Genomic DNA, 17,140 nt, shown 5'->3' with positions numbered 1-17,140 from the left:
CTTTGGGTTGGCCTCCATCATCACCACCCCCACCCCCACCCCTACCCCTGCTATTTCTGTGTATTGGCACCTTTCCATATTGCCACTCTCGATTGGTAACCTGAAGTGTAACATACTCTAAGAACTACCACCCCCTTGGCCCATTAACCCTTAGAGTTCCGTTGACGTGATCCCCACACTGGAGGAGCCAAGCCACAGAAATATTTTCTTTCTCTCGTTCATCACTCAACTAGAGAGCGAATCAACCTGGGTGGAAGATGGGGGAGGCAGAAAAAGGAATACATAGGGGTTGTATCAAATGCTAGTCCTACTCAGAGTAGACCCCGTGAAGTTCATAGACATAACAACTTAGGTTCATTATTTTCAGTGGCTTTACTCTGAGTAGCACTTAGTTGGCTACAAACCAAATATGGGGTGTAAAGCACCAACTTATGTTACAAGCGACCTGATCCAATGAAGTGGTGATAGACGGAAAGGCAATCTAATGTTCCCTCTGTGGATTCCTCCTCAAACATGTTTGTTGTTTCTGCAGGGTTTGCTCCTCCCCTTTCTCCCTTCTCTCTCTCTTTTGTGTATTTGTGTGTGTGTGAAATATTTTTATTAACATTTTATATAACTTTCAGAAATACAAATAACAGACAGAAACATGGAAATAGACAAATCCAGTCATAGAAGAACTTGTTGTTATATGCCTTCAAGTTGATTATGACTTATAGCAACCCTATGAACCAGTGGTCTCCAAGATCATCTCTCATGAATAGGGTTGTCAGGTTCAGGGTCTGAGACTGATCCTGTATCTTTAGGAGAAGAGAAAGTCAGCCAAATGCAGGTGTTCTTGCAATGCTGTAATGGGAAAAACCACAAGGTGGAATTCTCCCTTTGCCCTGCACAACTTTTAAAGATACAGAAGACCTCTTGGTTGCCAGGCCCGACCTCATGGGGCAGCTATGAGAGAACTAGAAAAGGTCCTCAAATGCAAAGTTGTATCACTGAACACTAAAGTCAGGATCATTCAGACCATGGTATTCCCGATTTCTATGTATGGATGTGAAAGTTGGACAGTTAAAAAAGCGGATAAGAGAAAAATCCACTCATTTGAAATGTGGTGTTGGAGGAGAGCTTTGCGCATACCATGGACTGTGAAAAAGACAAATAAGTGGGTCATAGAACAAATTAAACCAGAACTATAATTAGAAGCTAAAATGATGAAACTGTGTTTATCATACTTTGGACACATAATGAGAAGACGTGATTCACTAGAAAAGACAATAATGCTGGGAAAAACAGAAGGGAGTAGAGAAAGAGGAAGGCCAAACAAGAGATGGATTGATTCCATAAAGGAAGCCACAGACCTGAACTTACAAGATCTGAACAGGGTGGTTCACAACAGATGCTCTTCGAGGTCACTGATTCATAGGGTCGCCATAAGTCGCAATCAACTTGAAGGTACATAACAACAACAACATCCAATTCAACTGGAACTTGGCATGTGACCCAAGACTGTGTGCATGCTTTGGCTTTGTTACGAGTGAGTCATTCTCGTGACCAGGAAAAACCACTATAGTGTGTGTGCCCATCAGAACATAAACAGGAATTAGTAGTCAAGTCAAGAAGCGTTTTACAGAAGAGAAATGGCTGGAAAAGAGAAATGGTTAACTTATCAAGAACTATTAGAAAATGTACATGGAGAATATATAATGAAAGAGAGAGAACAACTGACAAAGGAAGGATATAGTTTTCAATGGTTTGCCTATTTACAATTGTTAGAAAGATATAAAATGGACAAGAAAATGTATGGGTTTGAAATAAGTAAATCTGATTTTGAAATAGGATTGTGTACAAATGATGAAAATATAATTGTGAAAATGTATAAACTCTTACTGAAAATGGATATGGAGGAAGAACAAGTAAAAGAGTGTATGGTAAAGTGGGCAAAAAATTTTGGTTATAACATACAAATGGATCAATGGGAAAATATGTGGAAAAAAGGCTTGAGATTTACACTATGCTATAATCTTAAAGAAAATTTCTATAAAATGATGTACCGTTGGTACATGACTCCAGAAAAGTTGTCAAAAATGTATAGTAATGTTTCTAATGTTTGTTGGAAATGTAAACAACAAGAAGGATCATTTTATCATATGTGGTGGCTGTGTAAAAAGGCAAAATCATTTTGGGCACAGATAGGTAGGAAGATGCAAAAAACTCTAAAGATAAATATTCAGTCAAAACCAGAATTTTTTTTATTGGGTTTTATGGATAAACAAATAGAAAAGAAATATGGAAGAATAATATTATATATGATTACGGCAGCAAGATTATTATATGCACAAAAGTGGAAAATGGAATCAACACCAACAACGGAAGAATGGCTATTGAAATTAATGGACTTAGTAGAAATGGATAAATTGACATGTCTACTTAGAGAAAAATCGACAGATACATTTCTTAAGGAATGGAAGCCTCTCTTAGACTTTTTGTTGAAAGATCAAAATAAAATGATGATATTGGGATTTGACGATTAACTAAGATAGCCTATGGAGAAAAGTGATCCTGTATGTATACATTAAGGGACAGGTTTGATGTATATTATATATTTATAGCTGATCTGCGACAAATCGGAAGTCAACTATTTTATTTTTTGTTGTTGTTGTATTGTTATGTTTTTTTACTGTTTTGTTTGTCTTTTGAAAAATTTGAATAAAAATTATTAAAAAAAAAGAACATAAACAGGAATTAGTAGTCTTTCTTCCCCTGTTGTCCGGATCACCTCTCACCAAATCAGCCCCCTGCCTTTCAAGCCATTAGAAAGCCTCCTCCCCTCTGTAATATTTGCAAGAGTTGAAATGAATCACAAATACTCGTTAGAAGGAACAAACTTTACTTAACAATCTGTTGCAGCATGACCAAGAGCTCTCCTTTCATTTTCCTACTGGTCCCTCTCCCAACGGATTCCCCCATCAACTATATCTAATTCACTTGAGTTCCTACTCACATTACATCTCCCTTTTTTTAAAAAAAAGAAAAAGATAGAAACTACTGTCTATATCAAATTGGTTTTCTGATCACTCTGCCTCTTGATGTAGTAACAGGTAACTCAGGGTCCAAAATCTTTTCTGGTATATCACTGGCACTTTGTGCTACAGCTGTTCCACTTTTGTTGTCTTGAGACTCTGATAGGTCTACCTCTTATGGAGGTGCAGTTGCAGTCTCAGTAGTCTCATCCATTTTTGGTTCACAACTTGGAGTGCTTTGAAGATCTCTTCTGTTCCATCTGTAGACAGCTAAATCATCAGTCTGAACCAAATATGATCTTGGAGTCATGTTTTGCCCAGTCACTCTCGCTGGTTTCCACACTCCATCTTGCCGAACATTAACAGAATCACCAAGCTGCAAAGGTGGTAAAGGCTTTGAACCTTTATAAAAGTAAAGCTTCTGTTTTTCTTGTCTTCTCTTCCGATGTGTCTTTATGTCACCTTTTACCTGTTGAGGTAGTAACAACGGTGCTGAGGTAGGCAACCTGGTTCTTAACCGTCTCCCCATTAAAAGTTGTGCAGGTGAGGCTGTATCTACTGTAGGCGTATTTCTGTAATCCAATAAACTAAGATAAGGATCTGTGTTATTCAGACTAGATTTCTTAAGAATCCTCTTTACTGTTTGGATTGCTCTTTCTGCCATTCCATTTGATTGAAGAAATAGTGGACTGGATGTTGTGTGAACAAAGTCCCAATCTTTGGCAAACATTTTAAAGTCTCTAGAGCAAAACTGAGGGCCATTATCACTGACAACCTCTTCAGGTATACTATGTCTTGCAAATATAGATTTGAAGTGTAAAATTACTGATCTACTTGTAGTGTCTTCAAGCAAACATATTTCTACATATTTTGAATAATAATCAACCAAAAGTAGATAGTCCTTTCTTTCAAATTCAAACAAGTCCATTCCTAGCTTCTGCCAAGGTCTTCTTGGAATTTCATGAGGTAACATTGGTTCTTTTTGGTTTTTATTTCTGAAGGTGTGACATGTGGTACATGACAGTACCAATTCTTCAATTTGGGCACACATACCTGGCTAATATACAGCTTCTCGTGCCCACTTTTTACATAATTCAACACCCAGATGACTCTCATGTATAATATTCAATATCTCTTTCCTCAAATCTTGTGGTACTATGATTCTGTCACTTTTAAAAATGAGTCCATCATGAACACTTAATTCCTGTCTGTAATTCCAATAAACACGTATACACTCTGGAACTTCTACTCTTCTATCTGGCCAACCCTGCAAAATGGCATTTTTCAGGATTTGCAAAATGCTATCATTTTCAGTAGCCACCTGAAATTCTTTCAGTTTTGATTCAGAGATTGGTAAATATGATAACATGAGGTTAACAGCAACCTCAGCTTCTTCAGAACTTATTCCTTTACCCTGTTCAAGATATGCCCTGGACAGGGTATCAGCAATTATTAATTCTTTGCCTGGTCTATAGTGCACTTGTAATTGATATTTCTGCAGTGTTAACTGCCATCTTTGGATTCTTGGAGATGCATTATGCAAAGGTTTTCTAAAAATTGCCTCCAATGGTTTGTGGTCTGTTTCCACAGTCACGTTTTTGCTATAGAGAAATTGATGGAATCTTGTGCATCCAAACACTATTGCCAACATTTCCTTTTCTATTTGAGCATAGTTCTGTTGGGCCGCAGTCATTGCTTTAGAAGCATATGCAACAGGTGCACCTCTTTGCAACAGTACAGCACCTAAGTCTGTAGAACTAGCGTCCACTAACAGAGTTACAGGTTCTTTCACATTATAATATTTCAAAACAGGAGTTTTTGTTAACAGTTCTTTCAACTGTGTGAATGCTGCTTCATGAACTGACCTCCAGCAAAATTCAACATCTTGGGCCAACAGGTGTCTTAAAGGGGTTGTTACTGTTGACAAATTTGGGATAAACTTTGCTAGGTAAGTCACCATTCCTAGAAATCTATGAAGATCAGCTTTGTTACTTGGACTGGGCATATCAGTGATGGCCTCTATTTTAGATGAATCAGGTTTTAGTCCTTCTTTGGTTAAGATGTGTCCTAGATATTTTATTTCAGTCATGGCAAATTTGCATTTCACTTTGTTCAATTTCAGATTCCTCTCTCGACACCTGTCCAGAACTCTCTTCAGTCTCTCATCATGTTCCTGTTTGGTCTTTTCCCAAACCAGGATATCATCTATGTAGCATGTGACCCCATCAATACCCTCAAATGTCTGTTGGATCATCCTCTGATAGACCTCAGGAGCTGAAGAGATACCAAATGGCATTCTTGTAAATCGGTACCTGCCAAAAGGTGTATTAAATGTACATAGCCTGGAACTGTTGTCATCTAGCTGAATTTGCCAGAATCCACTACTGGCATCAAGAACTGTAAACAATTCTGCTTCTGCTAGCTTACTGGTATTTTCTTCTACAGTAGGCAATTGAAAATGTTCTCTTAAAATTGCTCTGTTCATATCTCTTGAATCTAAACATATTTTTATCTGGTCCTGGCCAGGCTTGTCTACAACCACAATTGAATTCACCCACTCTGTAGGTTCTTCTACCTTAACTATGACTTTTAATTGCTCCATACGAGTCAGTTCCATTTGGACTTTATCCCTTAGTGCCACTGGAACCTTCCAAGGTGCATGAATTACAGGTGGAGCCTGTGGGTTGATTTTGATGGCGTATTTCTCTGGTAAGCAACCTAAGCCTTCAAATACATCTTTGTATTCAACTGCAACATCCCATTGATCTACTGGAGCTCTTTTCATTAAATTAACTCTTTGCACCAAATTTAAATTAGTCACAGCCCGGAGACCAAGTATAGCTTGTGCATCAAAGTCTACTATGTGAAATTCCAACTCAGCTCTTTGATCTTTATATTTGCAATCCAGGTTACATTTACCAGACATATGTAGTCTTTCTCCAGAGTAGGATATTAATCTGGTATTTGAATGCTGAAGTGGTTCAGCTTGCAAAGCTTTGTATGTTTTTAAAGACATTGCATTAGCCTGTGCTCCTGTGTCAATCTTAAAGGTCACATACTTATGAACATTTATGAGAAGCTCCACATACCATTCATCTTCCAGAACTGTAGAATTCAATGTGCCAATGAAGAAATCATGAGCATTTTTAGCTGTATCTGCTACTGAGAACATTTGTCTGCGTTGAAGTTTTCTATCTCTAGTTTTACACATTTTAGCAAAATGATTAAGTATGCCACATCTGCATTCCTTCCCATTTGCAGGACAAGCATTTATGTCATGATGACTGATACCATACTTGTAGCAGGCCTTTGCTGCTACTACAGGCCTCTGTGACATTTCCTTTTCTTGGGGGCTGGTAGTAGTGCCAAAGCTCCATTTGCTCTGAGGCTGGCTTACTTTTGGCTTTTCAAAGGTACTTTTGCCCTGTAAGGCATCCATTTGTTTTTATGTTGTCCCAAAATCTTTCATCTGTTTTGCAGCCACTTCTTCTGCCCTGCGTATATTCACTGCACACTCAAGGGTTAAATCACTCTCTCTTAGTAACTTGGCTCTCAATCTGTCTTTCTGAATGCCACACACTATGCGATCCTTAATAAGAGAATCACACAGCTCCCCAAATTCACAGGTCTGAGCCAAAAGCTTCAATTCAGTCACATATTGGTCTATCCTTTCTCCTTCACTCTGTATTCTAGTGAAGAACCTGTGCCTTTCATAAGTAACATTTCTTCTGGGCACACAATAAGCTTCAAAGTAAAGTTTAAAAGTTAAGTTGCATATTCGTATTCGGTTTTCTTTTTGCAAATAATCATTATTTTCATATACTGTTCCTCATTTCTCCTTTTCCTGAGTTACATTCATGTGCAATGTGCTGCTGATTTCTGTTTGATATGATTATGCTCATATCCTTTCTAAGCTGAAATGAATTCACTCATCGTCTCCTCGCCTAGTTAAAATAAATCTCCCCAAACTCATTTTAGCCTCTCGGGCCCTGTTTGGTCACCACCTTCCCTCACCCATTGTGGCCACCGTAGAACCTCATTTTCAATCTTGACATGAGGGGGTTGACTAAACCAGGCTGTGTACGAATTAGGTGATAACTGGGCCTCCTTTTCATCCTTTGCAGGCTGTGAAATGGCATTGAAGCAACACTCAGGATCCTCCCCCCTTTCACCTGGAGAGGAAACAGCCACCATGCAGCCAGCTCAGGTAGGGAAAAGACCATCGGGGAGAAAAGTTGGGGACAGCCGGAGGGTCCATCCTTGTTCCAGAGGGACTAGTTGTAGGGGGCCTGTCTCTCACCCTTGTACTCCTGGGGCTCCCTTTGAGGGATGCTGTTGGCTCTATTGAGTTTTTCCCATAAAACTCTGAACACTTACATCAGAAGGGCCTGCTGGATCAGGCCAAAGACCCGTCTAGTCCACCATCCCAGTGGCCAACCAGATGCCTCTGGGAAGAACGTGAATGCCACAGCACTCTTCCAGTGATTCCCAGGAGCAGGTATTCCGTTGTATGCTGCCTCCAACAGGGGAGGTAGTTGTCACACCCCTACTCAGGGTGTGGTCTCGTAACGGATCTCTCCCACTGGCCCCAGTACAGGTCTCTCTCTCTCCAGATCCCACTACTAGGCGCCACCACCTGACACTCTCTAATGCAATACTGCCCTGAGACTGTACCTTAGTCATCTCCTCAGATTGCTACGTAGTGTCTGGGTGCACTTAAAGGCCACAACCCCCCTGTATCTTTCTGCCTTTAAAGATTACAGCCCTGGGTTGTTTGGGATACCTGCTGCTGTTACACTCTCCCTTCACCGCTGCCACCATTGATACTGTTCCCAGCTTTGGTATTCGCTCTGCCCACCCTCCTGGTTCTGTAATATCCCAGCCAAGGATCAGGCATGGTGTTAAACCAAAACTATTTATTTATTAACACAAGAAATAAACAAGATTACTTTTTGTTCAGTCAACACGCGTGTGGTTACATAGAATAGTTTTCTCTTTATATATCTTAGTCCTGAAACCTGCCTCGCTACCCGCCTAAACATAAATCCACCCCTCCAGAACCAACAACAACCACAACCAACTCTCTCCAACTGTCATACTTTCACTTATACTTTCAACCAGAGCTTGGAAGATTACTTTTAAAAAGTAATAAATTACAGTTACAGTTACATGCCCCCCAAAAGTAGTAATTACTGTTACAATTACAATTGCTCTGAAAGTAACTGATTACTTTACTTTTACTCAAAAGTAATTGCTACAATTACATTTCAGTTACTTTTAAAAAAATTCCCAGAAGGTGCTGGCCTTGACTGCTGCACATCTAAGTAGCCTAAAAAAAACATTAAAAATAAGCACACACAAACAGAGGGTAGGAGAATATATTTTTTATCCATAAGATTAACAGAATGGCATAACAGGATCTCACATGCCCTCACCCCACCCCCAGCAATGATGATACCCCAACACACATATTTTTGTATATATATTGCCTCCAGCTCTTTTCTCCTTCCACTCCTGTCAATTCTTAAACAATTGTTTTCTCCACCTTGTCTCGCTCTCCACCTCCTCCCTCATCGCCTCCTAAGCACCCATAGAGCATGAAGGAAGAACAACGCTGCAGAGAAGCCCAATTTGAAGCACATGATTTTTATTCACAAATCAGAGGAGCAGGAGACTTCCCCTGCTTCCCCCCAAGTAATGCACAAAAGTAATGCTGGAAACATTACAATTACTCCTCAAAAGTAATGAAGTTACTACTCGTTCTATTACCAGCAAAGTGTAATGAAGTTCCCACTCGTTACTCAAAAAAGTAATAAATTACAAGTAATTCGTTACTTGTAACTAGTTACTTCCAAGCTCTGCCTTCAACCACCCAGATGCTCAGCCAATCACAACTCAGCATTCTTCAACATTCCAACCCATGTACTCCCCCCTCTCACTCACTCCATTTACCACAATTACCCTACAAAACTGACCCTTATGATAATTACTGTACAACATTTACAGGGGCATCACAGTAGTACATTGCCCTCATGGCTAGTAGCTGTCGGTAGCCTTTTCCTCCGTGAATTTGTCTCATCCTCTTTTAAAGCCATGCAAGTTGGGGCCCATTTATTTATTTACTTATTTATTTATTGTTGGATTTATATCCCACCCTTCCTCCCAGCGGGAGCCTGGAAATTAGTGGAAATTGTGGTAGTGAATTCCAGAGTTCAACTCTGTGCTATGTGTAGTAGTGCTTCCTTTTATTTGTCCAGAAGCTGCCAACATTTACCTCTCTTGGATGGCCCTGGACTGGAGTATCAGAGAGGGAGAAAAGCTTCTCTCTGTCCAGTGTCTCCACACCATGCATAACTATATACATCTCTGTCACATCCTTCCTTACTCATCTTTTTTGTTAACTATAAAGCTCCTAATGTTGTAACTGTTCCTCATAAGGCAGTTGCTCTAACCCTTGATCATTTCGGTTGCCCCTTTCTGAACCTTTTTACAGCTCTACAATATCCTTTTTGACCAGAACTGCACACAGTAGCCTAAGGGAAGAAGCCATACTGGTTCTGCTTCATCTTTGTTACTGGAGGCCCAAGTGACCTCAGTGGCTAGGAGTGCCTTTTATCAGCTTCGGCTGGTAAGACAGCTGCGGCCGTTTCTGGACTGGGATAGCCTGACCACTGTTGTCCACGCACTGGTAACCTCCAAGCTGGATTACTGTAATGTGCTGTATGTGGGTCTGCCCTTGAGGTTGGTCCGGAAGTTGCAGCTGGTGCAAAATGTGGCGGCGAGACTGCTCACTGAGGCAGGGTATTGCCAACATGTCACCCCACTGCTGAAAGAATTGCACTGGCTGCCCATTTGCTACCAGGCCAAGTTCAAGGTTCTAATCTTTGGTGTACAAAGCCCTATACAGTTTGGGACCAGGATAACTGAAAGACGGTCTTACCCCTTATATACCCAGTCGATCACTGGGCTCTGCAGGTGAGGGGCTCCTGCAGATACCATCTTATCTGGAGGTCCATTCTGCACAACATAGGAAATGGACCTTTAGTGTGGCAGCACCTACCCTGTGCAATTCCCTCCCCTTAAACATTAGACAGGCACCATCTCTGTTATCTTTTCAGCGCCTATTGAAGACGTTCCTCTTTCAACAAGCCTTTTATGTGGAGATCTATCCCAGTCTGCGTCTGTGTTGGAATTGCTTTTTTAAATGTTCTTAAACCTTCTTTTTAAAAATGCTTTTAATCTTAGATGATGTTTTGAAAGCTTTTCTAAGAAACATTTTTAAAGATGTTTTAATGTGTCTTAAAGTTTGTTTTTATGAAATTTTAAAGTTTTTAGGGCTTTTGTTTGCTGCCCTGGGCTCCTGCTGGAAAGAAGGGTGGGATATAAATCAAATAATAAATAAAAAAAAGACCTGTTCTTCCATATGTTTGATAATTCTGTCTTTTATAATGTTTACTACTAGTTTTCTGAAAAGAGGTATTAAGTTAATCAGCCTTTTAATTTCCTGGATCCCGTTTTGATCCCTCTTTTAAAAATCTGTATTGTATTGGCCACTTACCAATATTCGTATGTGGAAGGCAATCTCAGGAACAAGATACATATTTTTGTTAGAAGATCAGTGATTTCACACTTGAGTTCTTTAAGAATTTTGCCCATAGGTAAATGCCACCTTGACCCGGTGATTTGTGAACAATGAAGGAAAAATCCCCACTTATCGCATCTCCCTTCCGACTGTGAGAAGAGGGTAGATGATTTCCACACCTTGCCTGAGAGCGTTTATGAGGAAGGTGTTTGTTTTCATCTTCCAGGGGCCGGTGACCTTCGAGGAGGTGGCCTTTTATTTCACGGAGGAGGAATGGGTCCTGCTGGATCCAGGCCAGAGAGCTCTTTATGAGGAAGTCATGGTGGAGATTCATGAAATGATCACCTTTCTGGGTAAGGATCCAAATGAGATGACTGGGAGAGCGTTGATGGACTAACCTTGGACATTGGAGTATGAGAAGAGCACCGCTGGGTTCTTTTTGGGAGTGGGTGGGTAGAGTTCATTCAGAGTACACAGTGTTAAGCTGGATAAACCCAGGAGCAGCCGATGTGGAGGGTTAGGTTTGGGCTGTGTGGAGCACCTGCATGGCTCCACCAGTTTGGCCACACAGCCCCAACCTCCCCATCACCTTGATCCTACCCCTACCCCTCAAGGTGGGCTGCAGCGACACCACCCCGGAGAGGTCAGATGTGTAGTGATGCCCCTCCCAGTCACCTGCTTCTGAATAGGCCAATAGACTGGCTCTGGTTAAGGCAGATTCATGTGTAGATTTTTGTTTTGTTTTAAAAAGTACATGTGAGTTTGAAACCCAACCACATCTCTTGGCTTGAAGGGGAAGGAAGAGAAGTCCTCTCTGTCCAAGGCTTTTCAGAAGAGGAGGGATCAGAAGGTAGATGCCCAGATGTGTCATAGGACCCTTCTGTCTCTGGGAACTGTGGCAAAATTTGCATAGTTCTGAGTAGTCAGAAATCTACATTGTCGAATTAGAGGTGGTCTCCCTTCAGCATTACTTAGTACAGGAGTTCTCAAGTACCAGTTGCACAATGGTGGCAGATAGAAGGAATAGTCAGCTGGATTTTCAACTGCAGGAGGATCTCCCTGGTTTTTTTACATTCACTTCCTCCTCCTATAACAACTTTCCTCACTTCTCCCCTTGAAAAAGAGAAATGATTGAGTGTTAGAACAAATTAAACCAGAACTGTCACTAGAAGCTAAAAGGATGAAACTGAGGTTATCATACTTGGGACCCATAATGAGTAATAAATAATAATAAATTTACTTTCTGTGTCGCCTATCTGGCCAAAGGCCACTCTAGGCGACGTACAAAACAGTTAAAACACAATGAGATAACATACAATAATACAATAAAAAACAGTATGAGAATAATACAGCAGCAACAATATTAGAACAGGGTAGGAGGCATTTCAGTCACAGTAATTAACCCTCCCCGGAGATCCCAAAGGCCTGTTGAAAGAGCCAGGTCTTTAAGGTTTTACAGAATACATTTAGGGAAGAGGCGTGCCGGAGATCTTGTGGGAGGGAGTTCCAGAGAGTGGGGGCCGCCACTGAGAATGCCCTCTCTCTTGTACCCGCCAATCTAGCTGTTTTTGTCGGCGGGATTGAGAGAAGGCCTTGAGTGGCTGATCTTGTCGGGCGGCATAATTGGTGGCGTTGAAGGCGCTCCGTAAGATAAACTGGGCCGAGACCGTATAGGGATTTAAAGGTTAATACCAACACCTTGAATTGGGCCCGGAAAACAACTGGAAGCCAGTGTAGATTGAACAACACTGGTGTGATGTGATCCCGGCGGCGACTATTCGTAAGTAGTCGAGCCGCCGCGTTTTGTATAAGTTGTAGTTTCCGGACCGTTTTCAAGGGTAACCCCACGTAGAGCGCATTACAGTAATCCAATCGAGAGGTGACCAGGGCGTGTACTACCAGTGGGAGCTGATGAACAGGAAGGTAGGGTTGCAGCCTTCGTATGAGGTGTAGTTGATACCAGGCTGCCCGGCTCACCGCCGAAATCTAAGCCTCCATGGACAGCCTGGAGTCAAGTACAACCCCAAGGCTACGGACCTGGTCCTTCAGGGGTAAACTGACCCCATTGAACTTCAGGTCAACATCTCCCAACCTTCTTTTGTCCCCCACAAGTAGCACCTCGGTCTTATCGGGGTTCAGCTTCAGCTTGTTCCTTCCCATCCATCCTCTCACGGATTCCAGGCACTTGGACAAGGTCTCCACAGCCAACTCTGGTGAAGATTTAAACGAAAGATAGAGCTGAGTGTCATCTGCATATTGGTGACACTGCAGCCCAAATCTCCTGATGATTGTGCCCAGCGGCTTCATATAAATATTAAATAGCATGGGAGAGAGGATAGAGCCCTGTGGCACACCACAATTGAGAGGCCAAGGGTCTGAAACCTCCTCCCCCAATGCTACTTGTTGGTACCTATCGGAGAGAAAGGAACGGAACCACTGTAATACAGTGCCTCCAATTCCCAATCCCTCCAGGCGATGTAAAAGGATACCGTGGTCGACAGTATCAAAAGCCGCTGAGAGATCGAGGAGGACAAGAAAGGTGAATTCTCCCCTATCTAATGCCCTCCTCAAATCATCTACCAGAGCGACCAAGGCTGTTTCAGTTCCGTGACCAGTCCTGAAACCCGGTTGGTATGGATCCAAGTAATCCGTTTCATCCAAGTGTGTTGACAACTGGTTGGCCACCACTCGCTCAATGACCTTGCCCAAAAATGGTAGGTTCGAAATTGGGCGGAAGTTATTGAAAACTTGGGGATCCAAGGAGGGCTTCTTCAGGATGGGCTTTACAATTGCCTCCTTGAAGGCTGATGGCATCACACCCTCTTTCAAGGAAGCGTTTACCACCGCCTTGATCCCCTCGCCCAATTTCTCTCTGCAGCTCATAAGGAGCCATGATGGGCAAGGATCAGTTAGACAAGTGGTAGGCTTCACAGATGAAAGCACCTTGTCCACATCCTCAGAAGGGAGAAGCTGAAACCGATCCCAACTTACCGGCATGCAACTGGCCAACTCTGGTTCATCCACTGTATCCATGGCGCACGGGATCGAGCTCCGTAAGTGTTCGATTTTGTCAGCAAAGTGCTTTGCTAATATATCACAGGAGGCCTTTGACTGTTCCAAGGGTTCCTGAGCAACTGGACCGACCAGGCTTCGGACCACCTGGAACAGCCTCCTGGGACAGCACTCTGCAGACGCAATAGAAGCAGCAAAGAAAGCCTTCTTTCCTGCCTTTATTGCCACTTGGTAGGCAGCTACTGCTGCTCTAACCTGTGTCTGGACATCTTCGGAGTGAGATTTCCGCCACCGGCGCTCTAGTCGTCTCACCTCCTGTCTCAAACTACGCAACCGCAGTGTATACCATGGTGCTAGTTGAGTTCTATTCAGGGGGAGAGGACGTTTCGGAGCCACCCGGTCTAATGCCCTGGTGATCCCATCATTCCACTCCTTCACCAGGGTTTCAACCAGGCGACCTTCAGCAGGTTCCAATTCCCCTAGCGCAGTCAGGAATCCATCCGGATCCATCAGGCGCCTGGGGCGGACCATTCTAATAGGTCCTTCACCCCTGCGGAGGGGGCATGGCATCGAGAAGTCCATGTTTACCAGGTAGTGATCTGACCATGACACAGGGGTGGAATGAACCACTCCCAACTTCAGACCACTTCTCTCCTCTCCCAGGACAAATACAAGGTCGAGAGCATGACCGGCTACATGGGTGGGCCCAGTATTACTAAGGTGCAGTTCCCAGGAAGCCATGGTTTCCAGGAAATCCCGAGGGGCTCCAGTGAGAGTGGCCTCGGCATGCACGTTAAAGTCACCCAGCACTAACAATTCTGGGGACAATGCCCGTACAGCCGTGTCAGGCCCAGGATGTGACTCAGGAACCAGACCAACGGCTGTAGTTAATTCGTGTTTTATTAGGGTAATGTCCAAACAAAGACTGCGTTTTCTCATGAAGCAATACAGGGATACAGGTCCTGCGGCATTGGGAGAAAGTTGACAGAGCAAGGGACTTCTTCCCGCCTGTTCTTTAAGAAGGGGCCAAACGGGCGCGCAATCTTTCACTCCTCCTTAACTGCCCCTCAGGTACTGCCCGCCTTCCCCCCCTTCTCTCCTGTCTTTTCAGCTGTCTGCGTGTGCGCGGTGAGGGGGGAAGCATCACCCCCTCCTCTTCTGAAGTTTCCGATTCCAGGATGGGGGATAGGGGAGGAGCTGATGGTAAACTGCCTCCCCGCTTTTCGGCTGTGAGCAGCCCTCCCTCTTTCCCCTCTTGCTCTGAGCCTGAAAGAGGGGGAGGCGTGAGAATGTCCAGGGAGGGCTCAGGCTCCCCGTTGCTAAGCGACCTTATCACTGGCAGTTCCTCTGTTTCGTCTTCGCTCCAAAGGAGGGAAGTTCCTCCCCTTCCCTCTGCCATCCATCCGAATACTCTTCTCCCAACTCTCCGGGATCCAGCTCCCCGGGATTGGGACCCCAGCTCTGCCTTCCGACAAGCCGAGACCAACTCCAGCACCTCGGCCAGGGAGTCTGCTGTGCAGCGGGGTGGGCGGTACACCAGCAGGATCCCTAAACTGCCCTTCGGGCCCAACCTCCAGTACATACAATCAACAAATTGAGTCCTATGGAGAGGAGGTCTGGCAAAAACCAAGGACTCTCGGTAGATGACTGCCACGCCCCCTCCCCGCCTTCCTACCCTCGGCTGCTGTGCATAACGGAAACCTGGTGGACACATGGCCTCAAGAACGGGAGCAGAGGCTTCATCCAACCAAGTTTCCGTAATGCATGCCAGGTCTGCCCGCCCATCCAAGATCATATCATGAATGAGTGAGGTTTTCTGAGCCACAGACCTGGCATTACATAACAGCAGTCGAAGGTCGGTAGGAACCTGGCATCCCCCAGTTTTCGTCTGGTTCTGAGCAGACCCGGAACATGGGATGGATATAATGCATCTATCCCGTGTTCCCCTATTCCGGCATGGTCTGCCAATAGCACCCTTCCAGCGCCTGCCGCCCAAACTTGGCCCCCCACTTCCCTCCCTGGCTTGCACATGCCTCTATCCCTATCTGCCAGTCAACAGGTCACCCACCCTAACAATTTTGTCCGGAGACCCGCCTCCGTACCCAACAACAGCTGTAATTAGTTCAAATAAATTAATTTAAATTAAACTAAATCAATATAATTCTCCCACTTTCACATTCACACATTCATACACACTCACACACAACACACTCCCTTCTATTTGCCAACAGGCAGGCCTACTCCCTAAAAGCAATAAAAAATAAAAATAAAAATAATAAAATAAAAATACAAATACAATACAATAAAAATAAAATAAAATAAATAAAAAGAAAGCAGCAGCAAGAGCAGCAGGCTCTCTTTCCCTGGGTGGCAATGTTCTCCTCCCTGCAGGCACTGGGTCTCCCAGGCCACCTCAGCCAGCCGGCTTATGTATCCCTCCCAAGAGGGACAGGTGATGGCAATTAGTCACAGCTGGCTGGGTACCTGGGACCTGGTCCTGCAGGAGGCACGTCTGCCAGGCAGCAGTCCCACTGGGAAGGGTGGTGGAGGTGGTGTTCCAACAGCAGCAGCAACAGCAGGATCTCCTTCCCTGGGTGGCGATGTTCTTCTTCCTGCAGGAGACACGATTCACTAGAAAAGACAATAATGCTGGGAAAAACAGCAGGGAGTAGAAAAAGAGGAAGGCCAAAGAAGAGATGGATTGATTCCATAAAGGACGCCACAGACCTGAACTTATAAGATCTGAACAGGGCAGTTCATGACAGATGCTATTCGAGGTCACTGATTCATAGGGTTGCCATAAGTTATAATCGACCTGAAGGCACATAACAACAACAACAATTTCTATATAGTAGTTGTAATATTAATCTTTGTCCCTACGTACTAGTCGCTGTATTATTGCATTTAGGGTTCTGACTGTGTTTCTGTCTCCTTTTGCTTTTGCTTTCCTTCTCTCTTTAACCATTTTAAGTGTTTTGTCAGTCATCCATTGAGGTCTTTCTCTCCGTTTAGCTGGAGGTATCGTCTTTTTATATTCTTTCCTGATAATGTCACTTGCTTCAATCCTTAGTTCTTCTGGTTCTCTATCCACTAAGTTTAAAGCCTCAAATCTGTTCCTTATTTGCTCTTTATATTCTTCTGGGATGTTGTCTAAATTATATCTTGGCGTTATGATTGTTTTGTTCTTCTTTAGCTTTACTCTGATTTTCAATATTACCAGTTCGTGATCTGTACACAGTCTGTTCCTGTACTTGTTTTAGCAGAAAGTATGGAACGTCTCCATCTTCTGCTTCCAATTATATAACCCATTTAATTTCTATATTGACCATTTGGTGATGTACATGTGTACAGTCATCTTTTCGGTTGCTGAAAAAATGTGTTTGCTAGAAACAGATTGGCTTCACAGAATTCAGTTAGTCTTTCTCCTGCTTCATTTCTGTCTCCTAAGCCCCATTTCCCCACAATTCCTAGTTCTTCTCTGTTCCCTACTTTTGCATTCCAGTTCCCCATGATTATCAGCACATCTTGTTTT

At 43.3% G+C, this 17,140-nt stretch overlaps 1 protein-coding gene across 1 annotated transcript in view; it reads left to right on the top strand.

Moving 5' to 3' along the window:
- LOC133381360 (zinc finger protein ZFP2-like) overlaps nucleotides 1–17,140 on the top strand; it is a 38,702-nt gene that overhangs the window by 18,423 nt on the left and 3,139 nt on the right. Inside the window, exons 5-6 of the mRNA XM_061620390.1 lie at nucleotides 7,139–7,221; nucleotides 10,823–10,949. Of these exons, the coding sequence (XP_061476374.1) occupies nucleotides 7,139–7,221; nucleotides 10,823–10,949 (210 nt within the window). The remainder of the gene's footprint in view (nucleotides 1–7,138; nucleotides 7,222–10,822; nucleotides 10,950–17,140) is intronic.

The sequence above is a fragment of the Rhineura floridana genome, chromosome 3 (genome assembly GCF_030035675.1).
Source record: "Rhineura floridana isolate rRhiFlo1 chromosome 3, rRhiFlo1.hap2, whole genome shotgun sequence".
NCBI lineage: Eukaryota > Metazoa > Chordata > Lepidosauria > Squamata > Rhineuridae > Rhineura > Rhineura floridana.
Note: the sequence above shows the minus strand (reverse complement) of the source record. Positions and strands in the feature narration are given on the sequence as shown.